We start from the raw sequence: 19,791 nt of genomic DNA, 5'->3' as shown, positions 1-19,791 counted from the left end.
GAACTTTATAGCTATACAGTGCTGAACTGTTGCTGAATTTGTGATGAATGGCTGTCAGCTGCCCTGGCAATCTGGACGGCTTTAACCTGACCTCACAACAATAGCTCAGGACCCTCTGCCTGCGCCCCAAACCGGCAGAAAGAGCTGAATTTAGTCTTTTCAGTGGTTTGTGTCTGACCCAGGCGCAGCCTGCTGAGTCTTAAAGCAGCACACCTTTATTCCCACAAGCCCAGCCTATGCCCAGCCTTGGCTTAGGCTTCCAAGAAGAAGCATCTATTGCAGGTGTCATTAGTTTACCTATGACCCTTCCCTGAGCCGACCCTATTAGAGGACTAGAAACCGGACGCCACCTGTCTCACCTCTAAAGATGGGCCCTGAGCTCGCTGATGCTGTAATTGTGAGTAGACTAGAGGGATAAATAGCATTCAAGCTGCCATGCGAAAGCCTGCAAAAGACTGCAGAAAAGATAAATGAATGTTGAAATCAAGGAAAATTATTCAACCGTTTACAACCCCTGCTAGCACATCACTGTTATTCTATTTGTCTTTCACCACTTAAACTGTAAAATCATACAGAGTGCTGCGACCATTTCTCTCTCCGGTTTGTTGCCTCACTTCCACAAAATAACACATCATTGGACAGATAGCATCAATTCTGCCCACGGTAATCCCAGCACCTCTGGTTGTATCACTCATTCAATTTCAGCCGCCGGCTACAGCAAACATTACACACTGCATCAAGATTACCGGAGAGAGGCAGAACGGGGGAGAGAAGAGGAAAAAAAGGGCTGTATCCATCATGTCATGATGCCCCTGTTATTGTGACAGATCAAATTCAGTGCAGTGTGTGTGCATGTGTTCAAGTGTGTATGTGTGTGTGTCTCCTGTGTCTGTCTGTGAGGGATGCAAACTGTGGTCTCCTAGGCTGGCGTGATCAGCATCCGTGTGACTGTAGATGTTGTGAGTGGATTTGTGAGGGTTGCCTGACTTAGATGACCTCCTTTATACAGTAGCTGGGGCCCAGACTGCCATGCTTGTTTTAGCTGCTGCAATTAACCTTGTGTGGTTATAACCCTGCAACCCCACCCACTTAGCTGAAGGGGGGGGGGGGGGGGGGGGGGGGAATGGCAGGGAAGGTGATTGAGGAACACAGAGGGAAGAGACAGATGAGAAACAGGTGAATATATAGGGCAAAAATGTAGGGCAAAAATAGGTGGAAAAAAAAAAGAAAAGAAAAACCTATAAACAAAAAGAGAGACCAGGAAAAACTTAACACGTTTAATGATGTGGGAGCTACACTATAGATTGGAGCTTTGGTTGCTTTCCTGTCTGCCTGACAGACTGGCTGGCTAGCTGCCTGGCTCATTGGTTGGTTTGCTGTACTGTGTCTCTCCTCTGGGGGACATGGGTTTGCAGTGCCGGCCTTTGAGAGCAGGGGGGAAGATGAAGAGGCAGTGTCAGGCTGCCTTTTAATGGTCAGGAGTGTGGTTAGTTCCACTGACTCAGGCCTCTCCCCCGTGACGCCGGGTCCACTCCACATAACTGGCCATAATTCAACTCATTTGGCAGTTTGAGGTCTCGGAGGTCTAGGGATAAAAAGTGTGGAGAGGCCTAATGGCAGACGGAGGGACCAGCTGAGGGCACTTCTTACGAGATCTCCGCAGGAGAACATTTCTGGAGCAGACCCTGGAAACCACAACGATCCATTAGCTACTGAACAGGAGGACCAGGCAGGGCAAGAGGAGAGAGACAGGGGACAGAGACTGTTGCACATCTACAGGTATGGTATAGGTAGTATGACTGTCATATGGATAGAATATACGAGCCCTCTACCTTTAGCAGTTCAACATTATGAAACTTCCACCAATCAAAGAACAAATGAATAAAAACATTTCATAAACAGCGATGTATGGCAGACATGGAACCTTTAAAAATCACTCAAGTGCAAGAGATCAAAGTCCCTGAATCCTCAACGAAGCAAGAACTGGACTAACTTTCAAGTGCAAAGACAAACAAAGGCATGTACAGTACATACACGTGATTTCTGACAACTGCTCATGAATAATGTGTTTAATCTGTCGGTGCTGATTGGGACGAAGGTGGAGTTAAGTTATAGTTCATTGACGTGGTTTAAAATCAAAGTACAACAGCATCTGTGGTGACCATTTACAGGGAGAATCCAGCACCACAGTGAGTCTCTGTGCCCCTGCAGGGTGCCATGCCTCCTAGGGGGTATTAATTGAGATGTTGAAGGAATAAGTGGGTTGGGACTGAGATGGGGCACAGTGTGTGTTTGATAGCAGAAAAGATATTTTGGCGAATTCCAGTCTGGGCATGTTTTTAGGGGGCCCTTTGAGAAGGTGTTGAGAGAGCATCTGTGAAGGAGAGAAGGAAAGAGAGAGATTTCTGAACTTGTGTGCGTGTGTGTGTGTGTGTGCGTGTTGATGCGTCTTTGTGTAAATGAGACAGAACCCTGCTGACCCCAAGTTGGAGTGTTCTGGCCACACAATTAAATGGTGTTGAAGCATGAGAATGAATAATCAATCTGCTTTATTATCACTGATGTGAAAATTATAATGCTGGTGAAAATGGCTGAGAAGGTTAGAATATTTCCCTTTTCTCACAAAAGCCTGTGTGTGTGTGTGTGTGTGTGTGTGTGTGTGTGTGTGTGTGTGTGTGTGTGTGTGTGTGTGCACATGTGTGTGCATGTGTTTTATTTGTAACACATTTTGTAGCTGCATCTAACTTGTAGAGAAGAAAATAGGTAGGTCACAGGGTGTTCCTACATGCTTGCACAAAAGATTATGCTGTCTGACTGAAATATGTCAGTTTAGTAAAACATACTCAGACATACCTCAATTTGCTCATATGCACGTCGCAGGCATCATCATTGTATCATATCAAGATGGGAGGATGAGAGAGGAAAATGTTTAAATTTGACAAAGGGAGAGGTTTTCCAGTCCAAGTGGGTGTAATTTTGGGATTAGGATTCGCTGTATGCTGGTTAGGGGACATGTATATGATGTGAAGGTTAATCACAGGCTGCAGTTTTGTAATGCTAGTCGTCACTGCACTGCAGTGCAATCAGCACTGTGAGAAAATAAGTGGGTCACAATGCGAGACCTTGATTAAAATCGCGGTGATTATAGCGCGGCTTCAGCTCTGATTTTGTGGGTTTCCCAACATCTGTCCGCGCAAGGAGGAACCCATATGAATGAAAATAGACACACAATATAGAAGTGTAAGCACGCCTGCAGAGAGGCTTCATGGCAGCACACACGTGTGTGCTCCCACTTCATGACACACGTGCATATCCAAACAAAAAAACAACCATCATGCAGAGCCATTTACATACTTTACATTCTATGGTTTCTTTGTCTATTTTCACGCACATAAAATGTATATTGTAGGCATTGTTTCTCACTGAGTCACTTTCCTTGACTATTTTTTCCTCTTTATTGTTGAGGAAGATATTGAAACAAAATGAAAATTATACTGGTGACATTGACACTAAAGACTTATCCGTCTTCTATGCCAATTATAATCCTATTTAATAAAGCAAGGAACAAACTAGATGCACATTTTTAGAGAAAGGATTTCTTTTAATACAGTGGTGAGACTACGAGCTTCAGGATGTAACACTACGGTTAAAGTGTCATGGCTCAAAAAGCATTTATAGACAGTCTATATTACCAAGGTAAAAAGACAGAATAGCGTACAAACAAGAAATCATTCAAAAATCTTACTCTTACTCTCACAGTCAAACAGACATATGTGATTCCTGCTATCATACAGGGCACAATATTCAATATTGTTAACTCAATTTTCTATTCGGTGAGGGAGTGCAAAGGTAGAATAACTGCATGGATAGACAGCTTTCCCCTTTCATCTCCTGTTCCTGCCAAGTTCCTTGGGAGTCTATGTGAAAAACAAAGTGCAGGGTGAGGGAAACAATGCTCGTGCCATTTAACAGCAATGTGAAATCAATACATATCCTGAAATGGCAGGAAAAAACATCATTGTAAACTAGTTATTGACGTGTTAAAGTAATTTACACTTGCTAGTACAAGACAGATCGTGGCAATATTTATTTAGCTGGCAAGCTGGCAGTGGGAAAACGATACGGCAGCTGCAGCTATCACCAGATGCTGGTGTTACAATGTCCGTCCATCAAACCGTCCCCCCTCGACCCCCCTCCTCCTACTCCATACCCTCCTCCTTCACTTTCCCAAATGGCTGGCTCCCTTTTCGCTGCAACCTGACAGTCTTAAAACAACTGTATAATTAGAGCTGCATCTGTCACACAGGTTTATTCTGGCTTTCAGTTTGGGAGTTGCAGGCGGTGGGAGACACTTGAGGACACAACACCAGAGTAAAAGGAAGGAAGGGACAAATACACTTTGGCCCACAGACGTGTTTGTTCGCTTGCGCAAATGTTAGAAAAGAGGATTTTAAATTAACAACAAAAAGATTATATTTAAAGTTTCAGTTAAATTAATGGAAGTGTTGCTCTAGATAGAGTTGCACAGCAGGGAGAAACACCTAATAGCATATCATCACACAACATGTGAACAATGCAAATAGTCGGAACCAGTAAAACACCCCATGCTAGCCACCTCCAATAAAAAAAAACAAGAAAGAAAAAAGCCAAAGGCTGAAAAAAAGGAAATATGCAGCTGTATGGTGAGCTATCCCACTATCAGCTGCTGCAATTAGGGAGCACAATGTAAAATGTCACAGTGGATCTGTATCATCGGCAGCCCTGTCACAGGAAAAGGCCAGGAGGAGTGGAGGAGAGGAGAAGCGCACAGTACGGCAAATCCCATCGGCCAAGCCTGTTTGAGTAACATGAGAGGGAGGATCGTGTAACGTTATAGCAGGACAACTCTGGGAGTCTAGTTCGGATGCTGTCATGTCACCCCAGTCCTATTAGGGAGGGACGGAGACAGGAAAATATGATTAACTGGCAATATGTATTAGTGCTCTGCAGGTTGATGTAATGCAAGAGGGCAAAGTGCACATGAGGCAGGGGTAATGTGCATGTGTTTCTATAAGGTGTGCATGAATCAGAATTTAAAAAATATGTTTGAATGTGCTGAGGTGATAATCACACTTATATTAAATCAAATTATGTGTAATATGTGGTACTCTTCAGACTGACAGTGAAAAACTAATTAAGCTTTGGTGATGTTTCTTATTCAAATTATGTGTATCATTGTTTAACACTGACTCATTATTTTTTAGGGAAAGATAAAATGTATACAGATGGAGTGAGATCAAATAAAACTGAACACACTCTAAACTGAACCAGATAAAACGGTTTTCCTCCACTGTCCTGACTGAATTGCTTCCCAGCTCCCACTTTCCATCTATATTAGGAAAATAATGGTGACGAAAGATGCCTTTTAATTTTCGGCTCAGCATCATTTTGACATGTGTAACTGATGAATCTCCGCAGGATATAATAAATCATTTGCAGATTTCCTCCCGTTTTTGATCAAGTTGGGATGACCAGACTTCTGCCCGGACTCATTACATTTGGGGAGCAGATTGAAAGCATGCCTAGGCATGCTCTCTGTTATTGTCATTACACACCCTGCCCGAGCTTCTGAGCAACTGTAGAATTATCACCTCTGCACACGCACACGTAGACTGACACTACTGGATATCTGTGTTAAAACACAAACACATGAGAGGCAATTATTGTATTAGTTTGAAGAAACACACTCTCTGAATACCAATTTATGTCTTTATCTCTTGTCTGGGTTAGAGGCTATGATCTCTACTTTGTAAAAAACAGGAAACTGCGGGACAGCTGATGGCATTTAGGGACATAATGGGGGACATTTGAAAAACTGAGCCTCCTTGCTGGAGCAACACTTCTATAAAACAGGCATGAGGGACCACAGCATCATGTAAGCTCCCTCTAGTGGCTTTAAAGTAGACTGCACATAAATAATAGTTGTAGGAAGAAGAGTCCTGTCCTTTTTTTATATCGCTGAAAATAAAAAATGTATCCAAACTTTATTTTTGTTTGGAAATCTCAGCTTCAACTAACAAAGGAGATTTATTTTGTAAAGTTGTAAATTATCCATTTTGACCTGACCTCACAAATGTAAATGTGTATGTGAAAATATTTTTAGTCAGCCAAAGTTAGCAGGAGAGGCACGGGTAAGTGCAGTGTGCGAGCGCTTGTGTGTTGTGCAGGGACAGCTGCCTGCCGAAGGAGACAGTGAAGGTTCACTTGCAGTACCACAGAAACCCCCCAGCTGGGCTTGCCACTAAGGAACGGAGATGCCCAGGGAGAAAGATAAAGAGAGGGAGATGTGGAGAGAGTTTGAAAGAGGGAGCGAAAGAAAGAGAGAGGAAAAGAGGAAGTATATCAGAAAGAGGGAAAGTGGAGAGGGTGTGTGTATTCATATTTTGCCTATTTTGCCACCAGCTCTTCAAAGGCTACGTCTTGCCTACAACACATCTGGGAATGAGAGTGAAAGTTGAAGAGTTCCTCCTGCTCTTCTCTCTTCTCAACCCCCCCCCCCCCCCCCAAACCCATTTTGCTGATTCCTCTTTTTTTCTCTCCTCTTTCCTTTCAGCCCTCATCTCTCTATCTCTCTCCTCCCTTCGCATTCTCGCGCACAAAACTTGGCAGCTGTTGTCCAGCTGACCTCAATTTCACTAGTTTTGTTTTGTTTAGTTTAAAAGAAAACAGTACACCCTTTTTTTATCATGCATGTCATTCAATTGATTTACTTTAAATACAAGAACAACATCAGCTACAGCGATAACACCACACATGAAACCACAAAACTAAACCGGGACAGTGTCGAACAATGGTGTGAGTCATTTAGAAATCACCTGCACAGACTGTCTAAATATGAGACTGTCTGGGGCAAGAGACATCAGCGGATCTAGACTTTTTCTATAAACACAGAACACAGCAGAGTGTTCAGAAAGTGAATACTGATATGGAGCGCTGTGATTCCTCTGAAGCGGCGTCGGCAGGTTAAGAGGATACCTTTTCTCTATATATTTCTACTGTTTTAGTCACGGCTGTGTCTTCTTTCCAATTTCACTTTTTTCTTCTATCTTCCTTTCTTGCCAAGGTTTATCCCTGAGGTGTCCTCTGGGGCTACCTACTGGATAAGCCATTTGAAATGCATTTTCTAAAGAACCTTCCGTTCCATTTTTGAACTGCTGCTATCTCTCAAAATGTCCTTAAGAAAAAGTGCGAGAGAAAGAACGGTAGCAAATGTTTTAAAATACTCCTGCTGTACTTTTGTCTGTAGTTTACTCATCAGAAAGAAACCATAGTTTCCCAGCAGCAGTGTGATACAGACTTCTGGGACTGTGATCTGTGCTGGTGGGTACTGCAGAATGTGACCTGCTCTGAAAGCAACCTCCACTGTGGCAGTATTGTGCAGCTCAACAGGGGCTGATGGAAAGGCCAAGCACATAGGGAAGAGTAGGAATTTGGGTGAGATCATCCACGGGTAAAACTGGCTAAAGTTTCTCCTCAACCGTGTGCACAGGATGTTGTTAGTTGAGGGCACAGACCTCAGTCACGAGGTGACGGAACAAGGGAACAGTCTGATTTTAAATCTGATTAAATTAAAGTGTCTAATGTGGCTTGCTATGATTTAAAGGAGGATGACACGACATAAGTTGTTGATTATTTCCCTAATACAACATACTGATGGACCCTACAGTGTTGGCCGTTTAGATATTAAGTAATGCACTTCTTGCCCAGTATCTTTAAACATATGAAAGGGCAATCTATAGACCCAAAGCCATGATCAGTCAGTTCCCATAAAGTGCATCGCTGTGCCACATCATGGACTGCAGCCTGCTCTGTCAACCAATTATGCCAATTATAGCCAGAAACCCCTGTAGTGTTTTGATAAGACCTTCCACAATTTCTTCCAACTAAGCAATTTGTTCCAGTATTTGTTTACAGAGAGAGGCTGTGACTCGCAGCAAAAATAATATTTGTTATCTCCATTTGCCATCAGAGCAGAGTGAATCCACCACTGGCTAATCTTAACCTGGCTTTCTCATTGAGGTTTAATCTGGTCATCGCAACTTAGCATCTAGTATTGAGAAGTGTGTGTCTGTGTGAAGGTGTGTGTGATTATGTGTGTGCACTCTGTGAGTGTGCATGTATGTGTCTTTGCATCTGAGGAGGGTGCGGAGGAGAGAGATAGACAAGCCAGTCATTCTCCTCCTGCCCCCCCCTCCCCCATCCATGTCAAGAACCAATCACGTGTGAAAACTTGCCTTAACTTCCCTTGCCTGTGTGACTACAGCGTCAGAGAGAGTTTGACAGATCTGTGCGCCACGGAGGCGTCTCCCCGCCATTTGGCATGCCATGCGCGTCTGGTGCGCTGGAGACTGCCTGTCAAACGCCTATGAGTCGGTGGCGCAGCCAGGGACCCTACGGAGTGCCAGATGGGCCATTAAGGTAGTATTAATGTAGATGCCATCGCTTTTCTCCTCTGACTGGGACATGCTCTCTCGAACTGCGAGCAGCTGCTGCCATTTACTAGGACAGCTTCCTGCTAACTTTGGCCAACTGGCATCACACTGACTGGCTCTCAATGTAATGATACACTTTTTCTTCCTACTATACCTGTGACTTTTGTCTTTTTCCTCCCGCCCTCCCTTTCCAGAGGTTTAAACAGGATACAGCTGATAACTTCCAGCTTTTCCTGCAGCCGAAGTGTCACAAAGACACACACTCCTGCACATGCCGCCATCGACTCCCTCTCCCTCTCTCACAGACACACATGCACGCACGCACATAAAAACACCAGCACTCTAATAGGAGTATAGAAACTGGATCCATCTGTACACCCACTCTTAAGCTCATAATCAAGGCATGATATTCAGTAGTGTACGGTTGTTTCTGTTTATGCCCTACTGAGTGCTAATATCATGCTTTAATTGAGAGAAAATTGGCTGTTGGCAAGAAACAGAAAAGAAGGTTACCAAAACCCCAACCATGGATAAGTGTTGCAATCAGTAATATTCTATTTAGTTAAGTAGCCTAAAATGGGATGTTTTGAGATCATTATTCAAATCACATTGACAAAATCCTATTATGAGAATTAGTTTTCCAGAAGGAAATGTACAGAATTATTGATGTGTAATAAATGTGCTTTCAGCATTACATACACTAGGGGCATATTAGGAAACAGTGGGGCATATGATTCAAACTGAAACAAGGTCACAAACACCATATTCTCTCATTCACACTGAGAAAATAATGCATATTTCAAGTGCAAACTTTGCATAAAATCTAATGGTAAAAAGAATAGCAAACAGTGAAGAACGCCTTTAGTGAGTTTCAGAGTGCAGCAGAAGTCATCGCACTGAACTATTTCAACACTGTGGCCCTGAACAAGTCAGAGAAGTCAGAAAGATGGGTTTGTGGTACTTTTGAAAAGACGCATGATCTCCAGAGGCGCAGGTTAGCCTTCCTACACAGCTGAGACTAACTCCCTCTGTTCCCTGTTTCTCACTTGCCTTGCCTCTCGTTTTTTTCAGCAGAGCCCAGGGCCTGAGAGGAGGAACAGAACAAGCGTCCTTTGAGGTGCCCCTAGGGGAGATGGGTATAGTAGTTTAGGTCGCTCTGCACCCACACTGAGTTCCCACGTACTGCATAGCTTGTAACTGCGGTGTAACAATAGACAAGTGACAGAAGTATATACTATACAGCGACTTTATTGTCTGGCAGCCTCTCACTTATTTTCTCCCTCTTTCTCCCTCTCTCTCAGTCTCTCTCTCTCTCTCTCTCTCTCTCTCTCTCTCTCTCTCTCTCTCTCTCAGCAGCATCAGTCTAAAGTGAAATGTGGGGGAGGGACGTCTATGTTCGCATCTCAAGAGGCAGCTCAGATGAGGACTACAGGGTTGGCATCACTGGTGGTCAGTGTTGAAATCAAACGCACCATCACCGAAGCGCAGCAAACGCTTCTGCTCCCGCGCAGCCGTTAGTGTACTTGTGGTATCAAACTGACACCTTCTCCCTTGGCTGCCCCTGACAAGGAATTTCTGCATCACAAAAATTAGCTGTACCTTGCCAAGAGCACAGCGGCAATTTGTACAGTTGTGAATAGATTTGATTCTGAGTAGATGAGATAAACGTTTATCGTGTTGAATAACAATATGCAGGCCCAGAAGGTCCAAATGCATGACAGGCCTACAGTGAAAACTATGACAAAAAATAACGTTATTCTTTATTGCTGACCTTACACTGTAAAATGAATATTGAACCAGCTGTCTGTCAACTCGGCCTGATTTGAAAGTAATTTCAAGAGCCTCCTCAAAAAGTCACTAATCAACCTCTTCCAACAATGCAAACCAATTTTTTCATAGTTGATTGAGAACTGCAATTGCTATTTTGGTACTTGGACTCAATGAATGGGGCCAGCTTTCTATCTGGGTATCTACATATTGAAAAAGAGGCAAACTGGCACTAATCAGCGTGTCTGCCAAGTAACCAATGCAGCAGAGAGAACCACATACGTTTTTGTGTGTCTGCCTGACAGCCAAGATTAAGAAGCAGACAGTTATTGCGAAGTAAACTTGAGGATGAGGAAACGGGGTCTGTATATCGATGTGAGATGGCGAAGGGATCCATTTCCCCACCGCTTTATCCAGGAAATCCAACCTGCGATGAACAGGATCAATTCCTTTATTTACAAGGTGCATGCAATTGCTTTGCCATGCAAATGCTTTCAAAAGCACAGTAATGCCATCCCGCTATTGTGGGGGAATGATCGCTGCACCAGGACAAGCAAGCTAGGCTTTGATGGGTGCAGAATAACAGTGTTACAGAGCTAAGCAATGTGTGTGTGGGTGTGCTGCAAATAGGTTATTTTGGATGTTTTTTTTTTAGAAGAAAGGAGGCATTACTGAGGCCTATTGGTGCACCGAGGTATACTTCCAACCAAGGCGATTAACATGAAAGGAAATATCTAATGTTATTTTCCACCGCTGTGAAGAGAGAAGCTGAGAAAAGCCTGTAATCACATTATTATTTGTGTCGGAGATCAAGATCAATCAGGGTTAAAGCGTGTCACAATGTTTAACAATGACAATGGATGGTTGCTTGTGTAGGAGATATACACAACGCAACTGGATGTGCGATACTGGGGTTGGGGGGGGTAGGGTGTGGTGCTAACAAAGACTCAGTTTCTATCTTTTTTTGTTTCTCTTTGACCAGAGTTGTGTTCTACATTATACCTGTATTCTGATTCCATAAACTCGACACGCTCACACACACACACAGACACACACAGGATAACGTAGTAATGTTTAACAACTGCTAAAGAGTCTAGCAGTGTTTCCTAATAACATGCAGAAGGCAGGGGCACTGCTGGAAAAAAAAAGACAAGCGTAGAAAAGGCTTCACTCCCCTCAGAGGCCTGTACTGGAAACAAGGCAGCATCTTTGTGCTTGGGGAGAAACTCAAATACAGACTACATCAGCATACACAGACTAGAGAAAACATTCAGTGACACAAAGAGCGACACTTTTACAGTATGTACACAGTGCCTTAAAAATGAATGAACAGCAGACGAGGGCCAGAAAACAAGTGTGCATAAAAATGTTGTGGCTTTTATGATCCCTCCAGCAAACAGGTGCAACAAACCATTGTGTTCCTGCAGAAAGGGTGACTGCTAAGATTCAGTCACGCAATGTATCGAGCCGGTGAGCAAGCGAGCGGTGAGAGGAAGATTCAAACTTAATGAGTGCTTTGGCAGCTTGTGTGGAAAAGGCAGGGAGGCAGGCAGTGATTAACGGAACACTTCAGAGTACAAGGCACAGCGGTGCTCAAAGAAAACAGTGATGATCTCCACTTAATCGCGGAGAAGCCCGGAGCATCTGCCGCCAGAGCAGGGCAGCGGCACCGGCGAGCTCCCGCTCCGCTAGGCTGTCATCTCTAGAGAGCTGTGGCCATATGCTCGGCTCTGCCGCAAACTCACAGGAAGTTAATTTTCTGACAAAACACAGGGATAAATATGACATTCAAACAAGTTGTGCTCAGCCAGGCTGAACATGGATGCCGTGCCAAGCTCAAGCTGCACACGTGTCACACTTAGGAACCGAGTTTATTTTCATGCTCCCACAGTCGCTTTTTGCCTAGTTTTGTAGAAATACAGACAATGGGTGGTACATTTTCAGCTAGGCGGTGTTAACCTACTTAGAGACTAAGCTATGCTATGTATACAGAGGAAAAAAAAAATTCATGCACACAAAAACAAACAGACCTATGGTATATGATACTAGCTCGATAACACCACAGCTACCGCAATAACATAGCCAATGACTGCTAATTCTTATCTAAATGTTTATATAAGGCAGGACATGGGGAACTATAGAGGGACTGTCCTATCTGCATACAAACACATCCCTCAAAACCCTGAGAAAATGACAATGTCATTGTCCTAATGAGGGGAGAGAGAGAGGGGGCAGAGACATGAGAGGCGGAAAAAAAATAAGATTAACTTTCATTTCCGTTCACAGACATGTAGCTCCCCACGGTGTGCCATTAAAATTATGTCAATCAAACCATTAAATAGGAGCTCTGGTCTAACCTTGTCTGTTGCAGGTGAAATGCCATAGCGGGCCCGAACAATGGGCTCACAGGTGTGAGCAGAATCCCAACACCTTATCACTACGCCAATAAAGAACAGAATATAGTGTTTCTCAGATCTCAGCAGTCTGCTACCACTCCATTTCAGAGGGTAAAGAGAAATGGAGCCTTAGGGGTGAAGCCAGCAGTTCCAACCTACAGATTCTTTACAACAATAGCCAGTATCGTATAGTGCGGAGTCTGGGGGATAGCTGGAGGTGGAGCAGCTTTTCTGGACCTACTGAAGGAAAAAAGAACACAAGGAGGCAAAAAGGATAAAAGAAGATGGAGGTTGGTGGTATACAAGAAAGAGTCCACGGTTTGGGCCTCCACCTGGGGCAATCAGAGGCCACTGGTACAGCTAGAATGATAAGAGAGGCTGACTCTGGGATACACATACCACCAGGTCCCATTCTCTAGTACTGCTGCTGAATTTCCCCCTTTCAGTATCCTTTGCTTAAACAGAAAGAGGTGAGGGCTGGATGCAGTCATGCAGATCCCAGTGGCCTTTATCAGAGACGAGAGGTGAGAGCTTTGGCCCCTGGGACTCCATACTGCTGCCAGGTGGCTCGGTACTGTCTACGCCCCCACCGCCCCCCAGTGTGAGGCCAGTCTCATATGAACTCTCAGGCCTCTCTTCTGGGAGTTGTCTTATGTTACTGCTGGAACAAGGCCAGAAGAACAACAGATAACATAACAAGAAAACAGCATTCCCATTTTAAAAAAAACAGCAACTGAACACTTCACTGTGGGAGGAAGGCAAGAAATGATGGTTGATAATACTGCAGTAAAACTTAACCATCTGTTGGTAGTTAAGATTTTAAGGAAATGGAATCCGAAAGGAACAGAGATAAATCAGATAGCACTGTGTGACTGAGCAGGTTAGAACTTGTTTCAGGAGACTTTGAAAGTCTCCATACTATGGATGTCATGAGAACCAATACTTTGGTACCAAGTTGATGCCAAACTTTTGAAAACATGAGGGTACTCGTTTTACTCCAAGTACAGGAAATGTAATTTTTCCAAACTTGATGGGACAGTATAAACGCCTACAAATGTTCTAGGCTACCACTAAATGCTATTGGTGGAAGAAGAACGCCTATCAGCATGGAAGATCAACAACAACATGTGGAAGACAGCAACAAGTGCAGCTGTAGCAAAAGCCCCGCCTTGACGCCTCATGAAGCATTTTTTCCAGAGGCAAGTGTATTTTCTTAATTCTTTGCAATGGGAATATTGTGTATTTACAATAATAATAAGCTCTGCACTTTCAGGTCACCAAGAGTTGATAAATGTTCAGCTTTGGGTAAATTGCTGCACTTGTCTCTGTCACTTTTTACCCAACCATCCAATCAGAATGGAGGAGGGGCGGGATAAATAGCCTACCACAAAGACCAACTGTCACATCTTACATGATTGATAGAACGATAGATAGAACGACAGAACGATAGATAGAATGATAGAACGATAGATAGATAGATAGATAGAACGATAGATAGAACGATAGTACGATAGAACGATAGATAGAACAATAGATAGAACGATAGAACGATAGATAGATAGAACGATAGAACGACAGATAGATAGATAGATAGATAGATAGATAGATAGATATGTACATACACTCCTTGGTGATGGCTAACCAACTGGACGTTGTATTGATCAACAAACAACAGAAGAAAGTACTGCTGATAGATGGAGTAATCCCGAGTGACAGCAACATCAGGAAGAAGGAACACAATAAGCTCAAAAAATACCAAGGTTTTAACGAGGAGCTAAAAAAAGATGTGGGGAGTAAAGGCAACAGTGTTGCCAGTGGCACTTGGGGCTGTGACCCCCAAACTGGGAGAGTGGCTCCAGCAGACAGCAGATTCCAGGTACAACATCTGAGGTCTCTGTTCAGAAAAGTGCAGTCCTAGGAACAGCTAAGATACTGTGCAGACCCCTCAAACTCCCAAGCCTCTGGCAGAGGACCCGAGATTGAGGAAAACAAGTGGTATCAAATTGGATATTGGTAATCATGGACTTTCACTAGTATTGGTATCAACTACTAAATTTCTCGTATCATGATGACATGCCTACTCTACTCTGACTTTAGCACAAGAGAAACAGAAGGTGATAAAAACAGGAAACAATATTTGGTCTAAGTGAGAGAGAGAGAGAGAGAGAGCAGAGTGAAATACTCTGCCACATAGGCTCTTTGTCTTTTGTTAATCCATCCATTACAATTTGTGGTGGGTGTAAAGAAAAAAAAAAGAAAGATGTAATGTGTAGCAATGCACTGATGTCACTGCGAGGGACTGGGAAAATCTGTCGAAAATATAATATATCCAGTACACATGCGCACAGAAGCACATGCCCATATATCAAGTGTTGAGTGGCAATCATTCACCTAGACACTGTCACATTAAATGGGCTTATTTTGCATGAGAAGGAAGAGGGAGCGATGGGCTGCAGCGAGCAAAAGAGGGACTGAGGGACTGAATCAAATGATATGAGTAGGCAAAATTAAGCTCCAATGCAAGTGGAACACTTCACAAGAGAGCCAATTTCAATTCCACAGCACTTAATTTAGGATTTGTATGGTTCAGCAGCATGCTACTGTATGGAAAGCCATGTAAGGACAGAGATAGAGAGAGACAACCAGCAAAGAGCCATCCAGGCCCTTGAGGTATCCATCACACAGGCCTGCCTCCATCGTTACCCTCCTCTCTCGTTCTCTCCCTCACACGCACGCACACACACACACACACACACACACAAAACAACAACGAATTAAAAACTAATGATATTATACTGTAGAGATTATGTGGATGTATTAAGGGGACATTAGGAAATCACACTGGTTTGAATGTAATGAGTGCACGTTTTTCTGCTGTTTTGTGTGTCATGCCACATGTAAGCATTTCAGATATTAATCATGTATGTAGTTTTGATTTCGTGATCACTGTAAACACTCAATCATCCTCCTCATACCTGGGGCTCTTTGAAGTCAAGCCTCTGGAAGTCATAGCCAAGCTGTGCGTAAAAGTTGTTCCCAAAACTGTAGGCTTGTCCAGTTTCAGTCCATACAAAGGAGTGTCGGCTTCCACAGGCCACACCAACTATGCTGACGACATCCAAATCTGTGTCGCTTCCTTTAGTGGTCAGTTCCTGTGGCAACTTAACCTGAACTGGCTGGTACTTTACTGTCCTCTCTCCGTCACCCAGCCTGGGAAAAGCACACAAACAATATAATTTGATGGTTTCTTCTCTGTCATGTTAAGGACACCATGATATTTTGTGGGAAGGTTTAAAGGGAAAGTTCACCCCAAAATTTAAAAATAAATATATATTTACTCCTTCCTGTAATACTGTTACCAATCTAGATTGTTTTGGTGTAAGGATTGCACTGATTATTCAGCCACACACTGGTATTGGCTGACATTCGCCTCGTTGACTGCTGACAAATATGTGTTGATTCATCGCAGGAGGAGAGCTAGTTAACATAATCTGTAGGCAGCCAATGCCCACAACTACCTGCTGATAGAGGTTGCATTGTGTTATATTAAGATGCGTTCAAGCTCTTTTCAGTACAAATGAGTATTATTTTAAAGGTTGTTTTATGAATGTATATGATTGAATAAATTTAAAACAGTTTAGTTACTTTTTTTTTTTACAATTAAGATTTCTCGGTTTCCCTTGCACAAAAGGGGGAATAAATAACGACAAAAACAATAAGACAACAATAACAAACATCGCTATCGGTTATCAACCAAATTGCTATTTTAAACATCAGCGTCAGCCTGAAATTTAACAATCCAAACATTCCTACTGTGGTGTGAGTTGGAAATATGGCTTTCCCTCTAATATAATGTAACCAGATGGCACTCAGCTTGTGGTGATCAAAGTGCCAAAAAATACATTTGAAAAACTCAACATCAATGTCCCTTTACAGAAATCATGATGCAGTTTCTCAACATAATCCACAGACCTTGTTGTGAGCAGTTTAATGTAGAAACTATTTTCTTTCTACCAAACTACACCCACTGACTGCATCACTGCACAGAGGGAAGCGTGCATCTACTGTTAGCTAACCTAGGACCACTATGCCAGCTGATGTTACAGCTCAGCCAAGAAACACAACATTGCTGTTTACATCTCACATGAGCACCAAGCCTCTCGTCCATGAGTAGGTGCACATTTCCTTCTCGGCAGTGAAACCGTTGGCAGGTATAGTTTAGTAAAAAGAAAATAGTTCCTACATGAAACTGTTCACAACAAGGTCTGTGGATTATCTCGAATAACGGGTCAAGATTCCTGGAAAGACACGTTGTTGTTGAGATTTTCAAACATATTTTTGGGCATTTTAAACACCACAAGCTGCGTGCCATCTAGTTCCATTATCTTCAAGAGAAGGCAGACATCTCTACGATTGATATCTACAACACTCTGCAATTCGGACCAAAACAATCTAGACTGATACACCACAAGTAAGAGGAAAATAACGTACTTTTGATTTGGGGGTAAAATGTCCCTTGAAAGAAAAAGAGAAATGTTATCTCTTGAGGGTAAATAACAGTATAGACCCTGATAATAAATCACAAATATTTTTGATTTTGTAGAATTGTCATGCAAATAAAATACTGATTTACAAAAAAATGTTTAAATCAAAAACAAAAATATGTCATTATTTATGTTGAAAACAGGAAAATAAACATTGATTCAATTCTTTTTGTGCGATTAACATCTACAAGTAAAGTGTAATTTTAATGTAGGAAAAATCACTCTTTAGTATACAGTACACCCCCACAGCAATACTATGGCATTGTCTTTCCGTTGTGTTTTCTCTATACAGACAAGACTCATATATGGAGTGTGTCTAACAGGCATATTTCAGGGAGGTCACTTTTACGTTCCTGTGGAAGAAATAATAACTGAACCTAGCTCAATTTGTAGCTGTACAAATGACTTTACATAGGCCTTGGCTGGGAGTTGTGTTGCTGTCTCCATGTCCCCAGTGTGAGTGAACAAAGAACATCCAAGACCCCTTTTCAAGATGAGCTGGTCAAACGCAGCCCCAGCACCCCTGTGACCTGTGAGCTCCCAGCAGCTTCAAACAGAGCTCGGCTGTTTGCTTCTTGATAAAATGCTCCTCTTTGTATTTGTTTCCCTGAGCCAGCGTCATAACCTGCAATGCCCCGGCCATATCTGCTAGTTTGCGGCATGTCTGGGAAAAATAACAAACAGTCTTCTCCATTATTTCCACAAACGGGGAACGAAAGGTCCTCGCCCGCCATCCCCACGAGAGCCTGTATTGATTACAACAATGCTTCAACTCAAGACAAGACCACTCTGGGGTCACTGCTATTTCCATCAGAAAGTTTGCCAGTTTAAATTTACACAGCTCCCTCGTACTCTTCTCCTCACTCGCCTCCAGTGAGACACACAGGAGAGCTGAGGAGTTTTCAGATATCAGAGTGCCAGTTGTGTAACGGAGATGCTCACCCTTTGCTCTGCAAGTGGGTGTTATGGAGCTCCAACTATAGGCTCCTCCAACTATAAGCTCCCCACTAGAGAGCCTCGACCTGCTTAGAGGGGTCAAAGCATCATGAGAGAAGAGACAGAATGAGACAGACGGAGAGATGGAGTGCGAGAGAAGGAGAATAAGGGACAATGGGAGATGATGAGAGAGTGAGAAGTGATGCCTCTGTTTCTTTTATGTATTTCTCTGAGGTCTGCAGTGCTGCTGTTTGAGTACTTGAGGGCCACTGAATCACTGCAGCCCCCAGGCCCTCAGATGTCATTACAGCCAGACTGGCTTCTGGCTGGAGAAGTTTTAACAAGGAAGCTCATCAGGAGGAAAACAACTTGTCTCTGTGTTTGTTTGTCTATGTGCTGTAGTGTCTCTCTGCAGTTTAATATACAGCTGTGCAGTATGGCAAGAGAAGACAGTGAGGCATTTGAATGACCATTGGGCAGAACAAAACTGACCACAGATAGCTGAACTTTTATGGACACCTGAATAGTCCCCTAAAGCAAAGCAAGGGCAATGAAAGTCTGAACAGTGCTGTAACACCAAGAATAGAGGGAATACACACTGTTCACATGCTCATTTACATCTTTTTACTACTGTAATTAACTTACTGTCCACTGGTGCCATTTCCCCAAGCAAAGATCTTGTTGTCCACTGTGGAGAAAAGGAAGAGGACAATTTTAACACAGGTTGACTGAAATGGATAAGCAACGCTGTTAAATACTGTCTTAAATATGGACACTGTTTGAAAGGGTGTAGGGGCTATTGTTGTGAAAGTAAAAACTGGTTATCTTCAAAAGCTTTAGCAGTTTCACAGTAACAGCTTAGGTTGTGTGTTTTCCCTTTTGTCCTCAAGTGTAGAATGAGTGGTGCCGTGTCAGTGGGTGGACCCTTCCCCGCTGTGTGAAGTTTGATTAATACAGCCTCGACAGAGAGTTCAGAGACTGGGGCCACCTCTCACACACCCTGCTGTAAAATAATGAGCCTTCAGCGGGAAGGAATAATATACATGGGAGGGAAGAGACACTTTCTTAGTCTGAGTCCGAGCTGAATATATTCAAATGAAATGAGGAAGAGGAGGCCATCCTAACTGATTAGACTTGTCTCAAAGAGAGGGAGAAGCCTATATATTTCTCCTTCTATGTACATGTATTTAACTGTCACCTCTCTGCTCTAACAATCCAACGTGGCACTGATCCATTTGCATATGGTTTCTATAAATACCTGGACCTCTACCTGTTCTTGCAGTGATTCCAGTCATGTCGGAACACAGACAAGCTTTATTGGTCTTGTGGGAACTCAAACACCACAGGGGTAACAGCCAATAGCAACGGACTTTACTCATCAAGCCGGCAGAGTCCTCATACATTATAGAGTAGGCTATATGATTTACCTAAGCTTGTCAAAAGAGAAAAATTATCAAGCAAATGTGGGGTAATAAATTGTAATCCGTGCTGCATATGTTTGACTCGTGACCCTTGGCATTTTAAGGGTTGGGCTGTACGAAAGAGTTGCAGCAAAATGTGTGAAAGGAAATAACATTAAAGGTGAACTACCACTTGGAAACTTTAGGGAAAATGTGCAAAACAGGTCACAGATTTTACGAGAAGTACAGCGTGTTTCAAAGGACTTACACTATATGT

General features: G+C 43.1%; 1 protein-coding gene across 1 annotated transcript in view; it reads right to left on the bottom strand.

Annotated features, from left to right (window-relative positions):
- The window catches only part of LOC117252301 (uncharacterized), a 322,225-nt gene that overhangs the window by 256,140 nt on the left and 46,294 nt on the right, over positions 1-19,791 (bottom strand). Inside the window, exons 3-4 of the mRNA XM_078171073.1 lie at positions 18,760-18,802; positions 15,610-15,844 (exon numbers count right to left, since the gene is read on the bottom strand). Of these exons, the coding sequence (XP_078027199.1) occupies positions 15,610-15,844; positions 18,760-18,802 (278 nt within the window). The remainder of the gene's footprint in view (positions 1-15,609; positions 15,845-18,759; positions 18,803-19,791) is intronic.

The sequence above is a fragment of the Epinephelus lanceolatus genome, chromosome 9, assembly GCF_041903045.1.
Source record: "Epinephelus lanceolatus isolate andai-2023 chromosome 9, ASM4190304v1, whole genome shotgun sequence".
Lineage (NCBI taxonomy): Eukaryota > Metazoa > Chordata > Actinopteri > Perciformes > Serranidae > Epinephelus > Epinephelus lanceolatus.
This window is presented reverse-complemented; position numbering and strand designations above follow the sequence as displayed.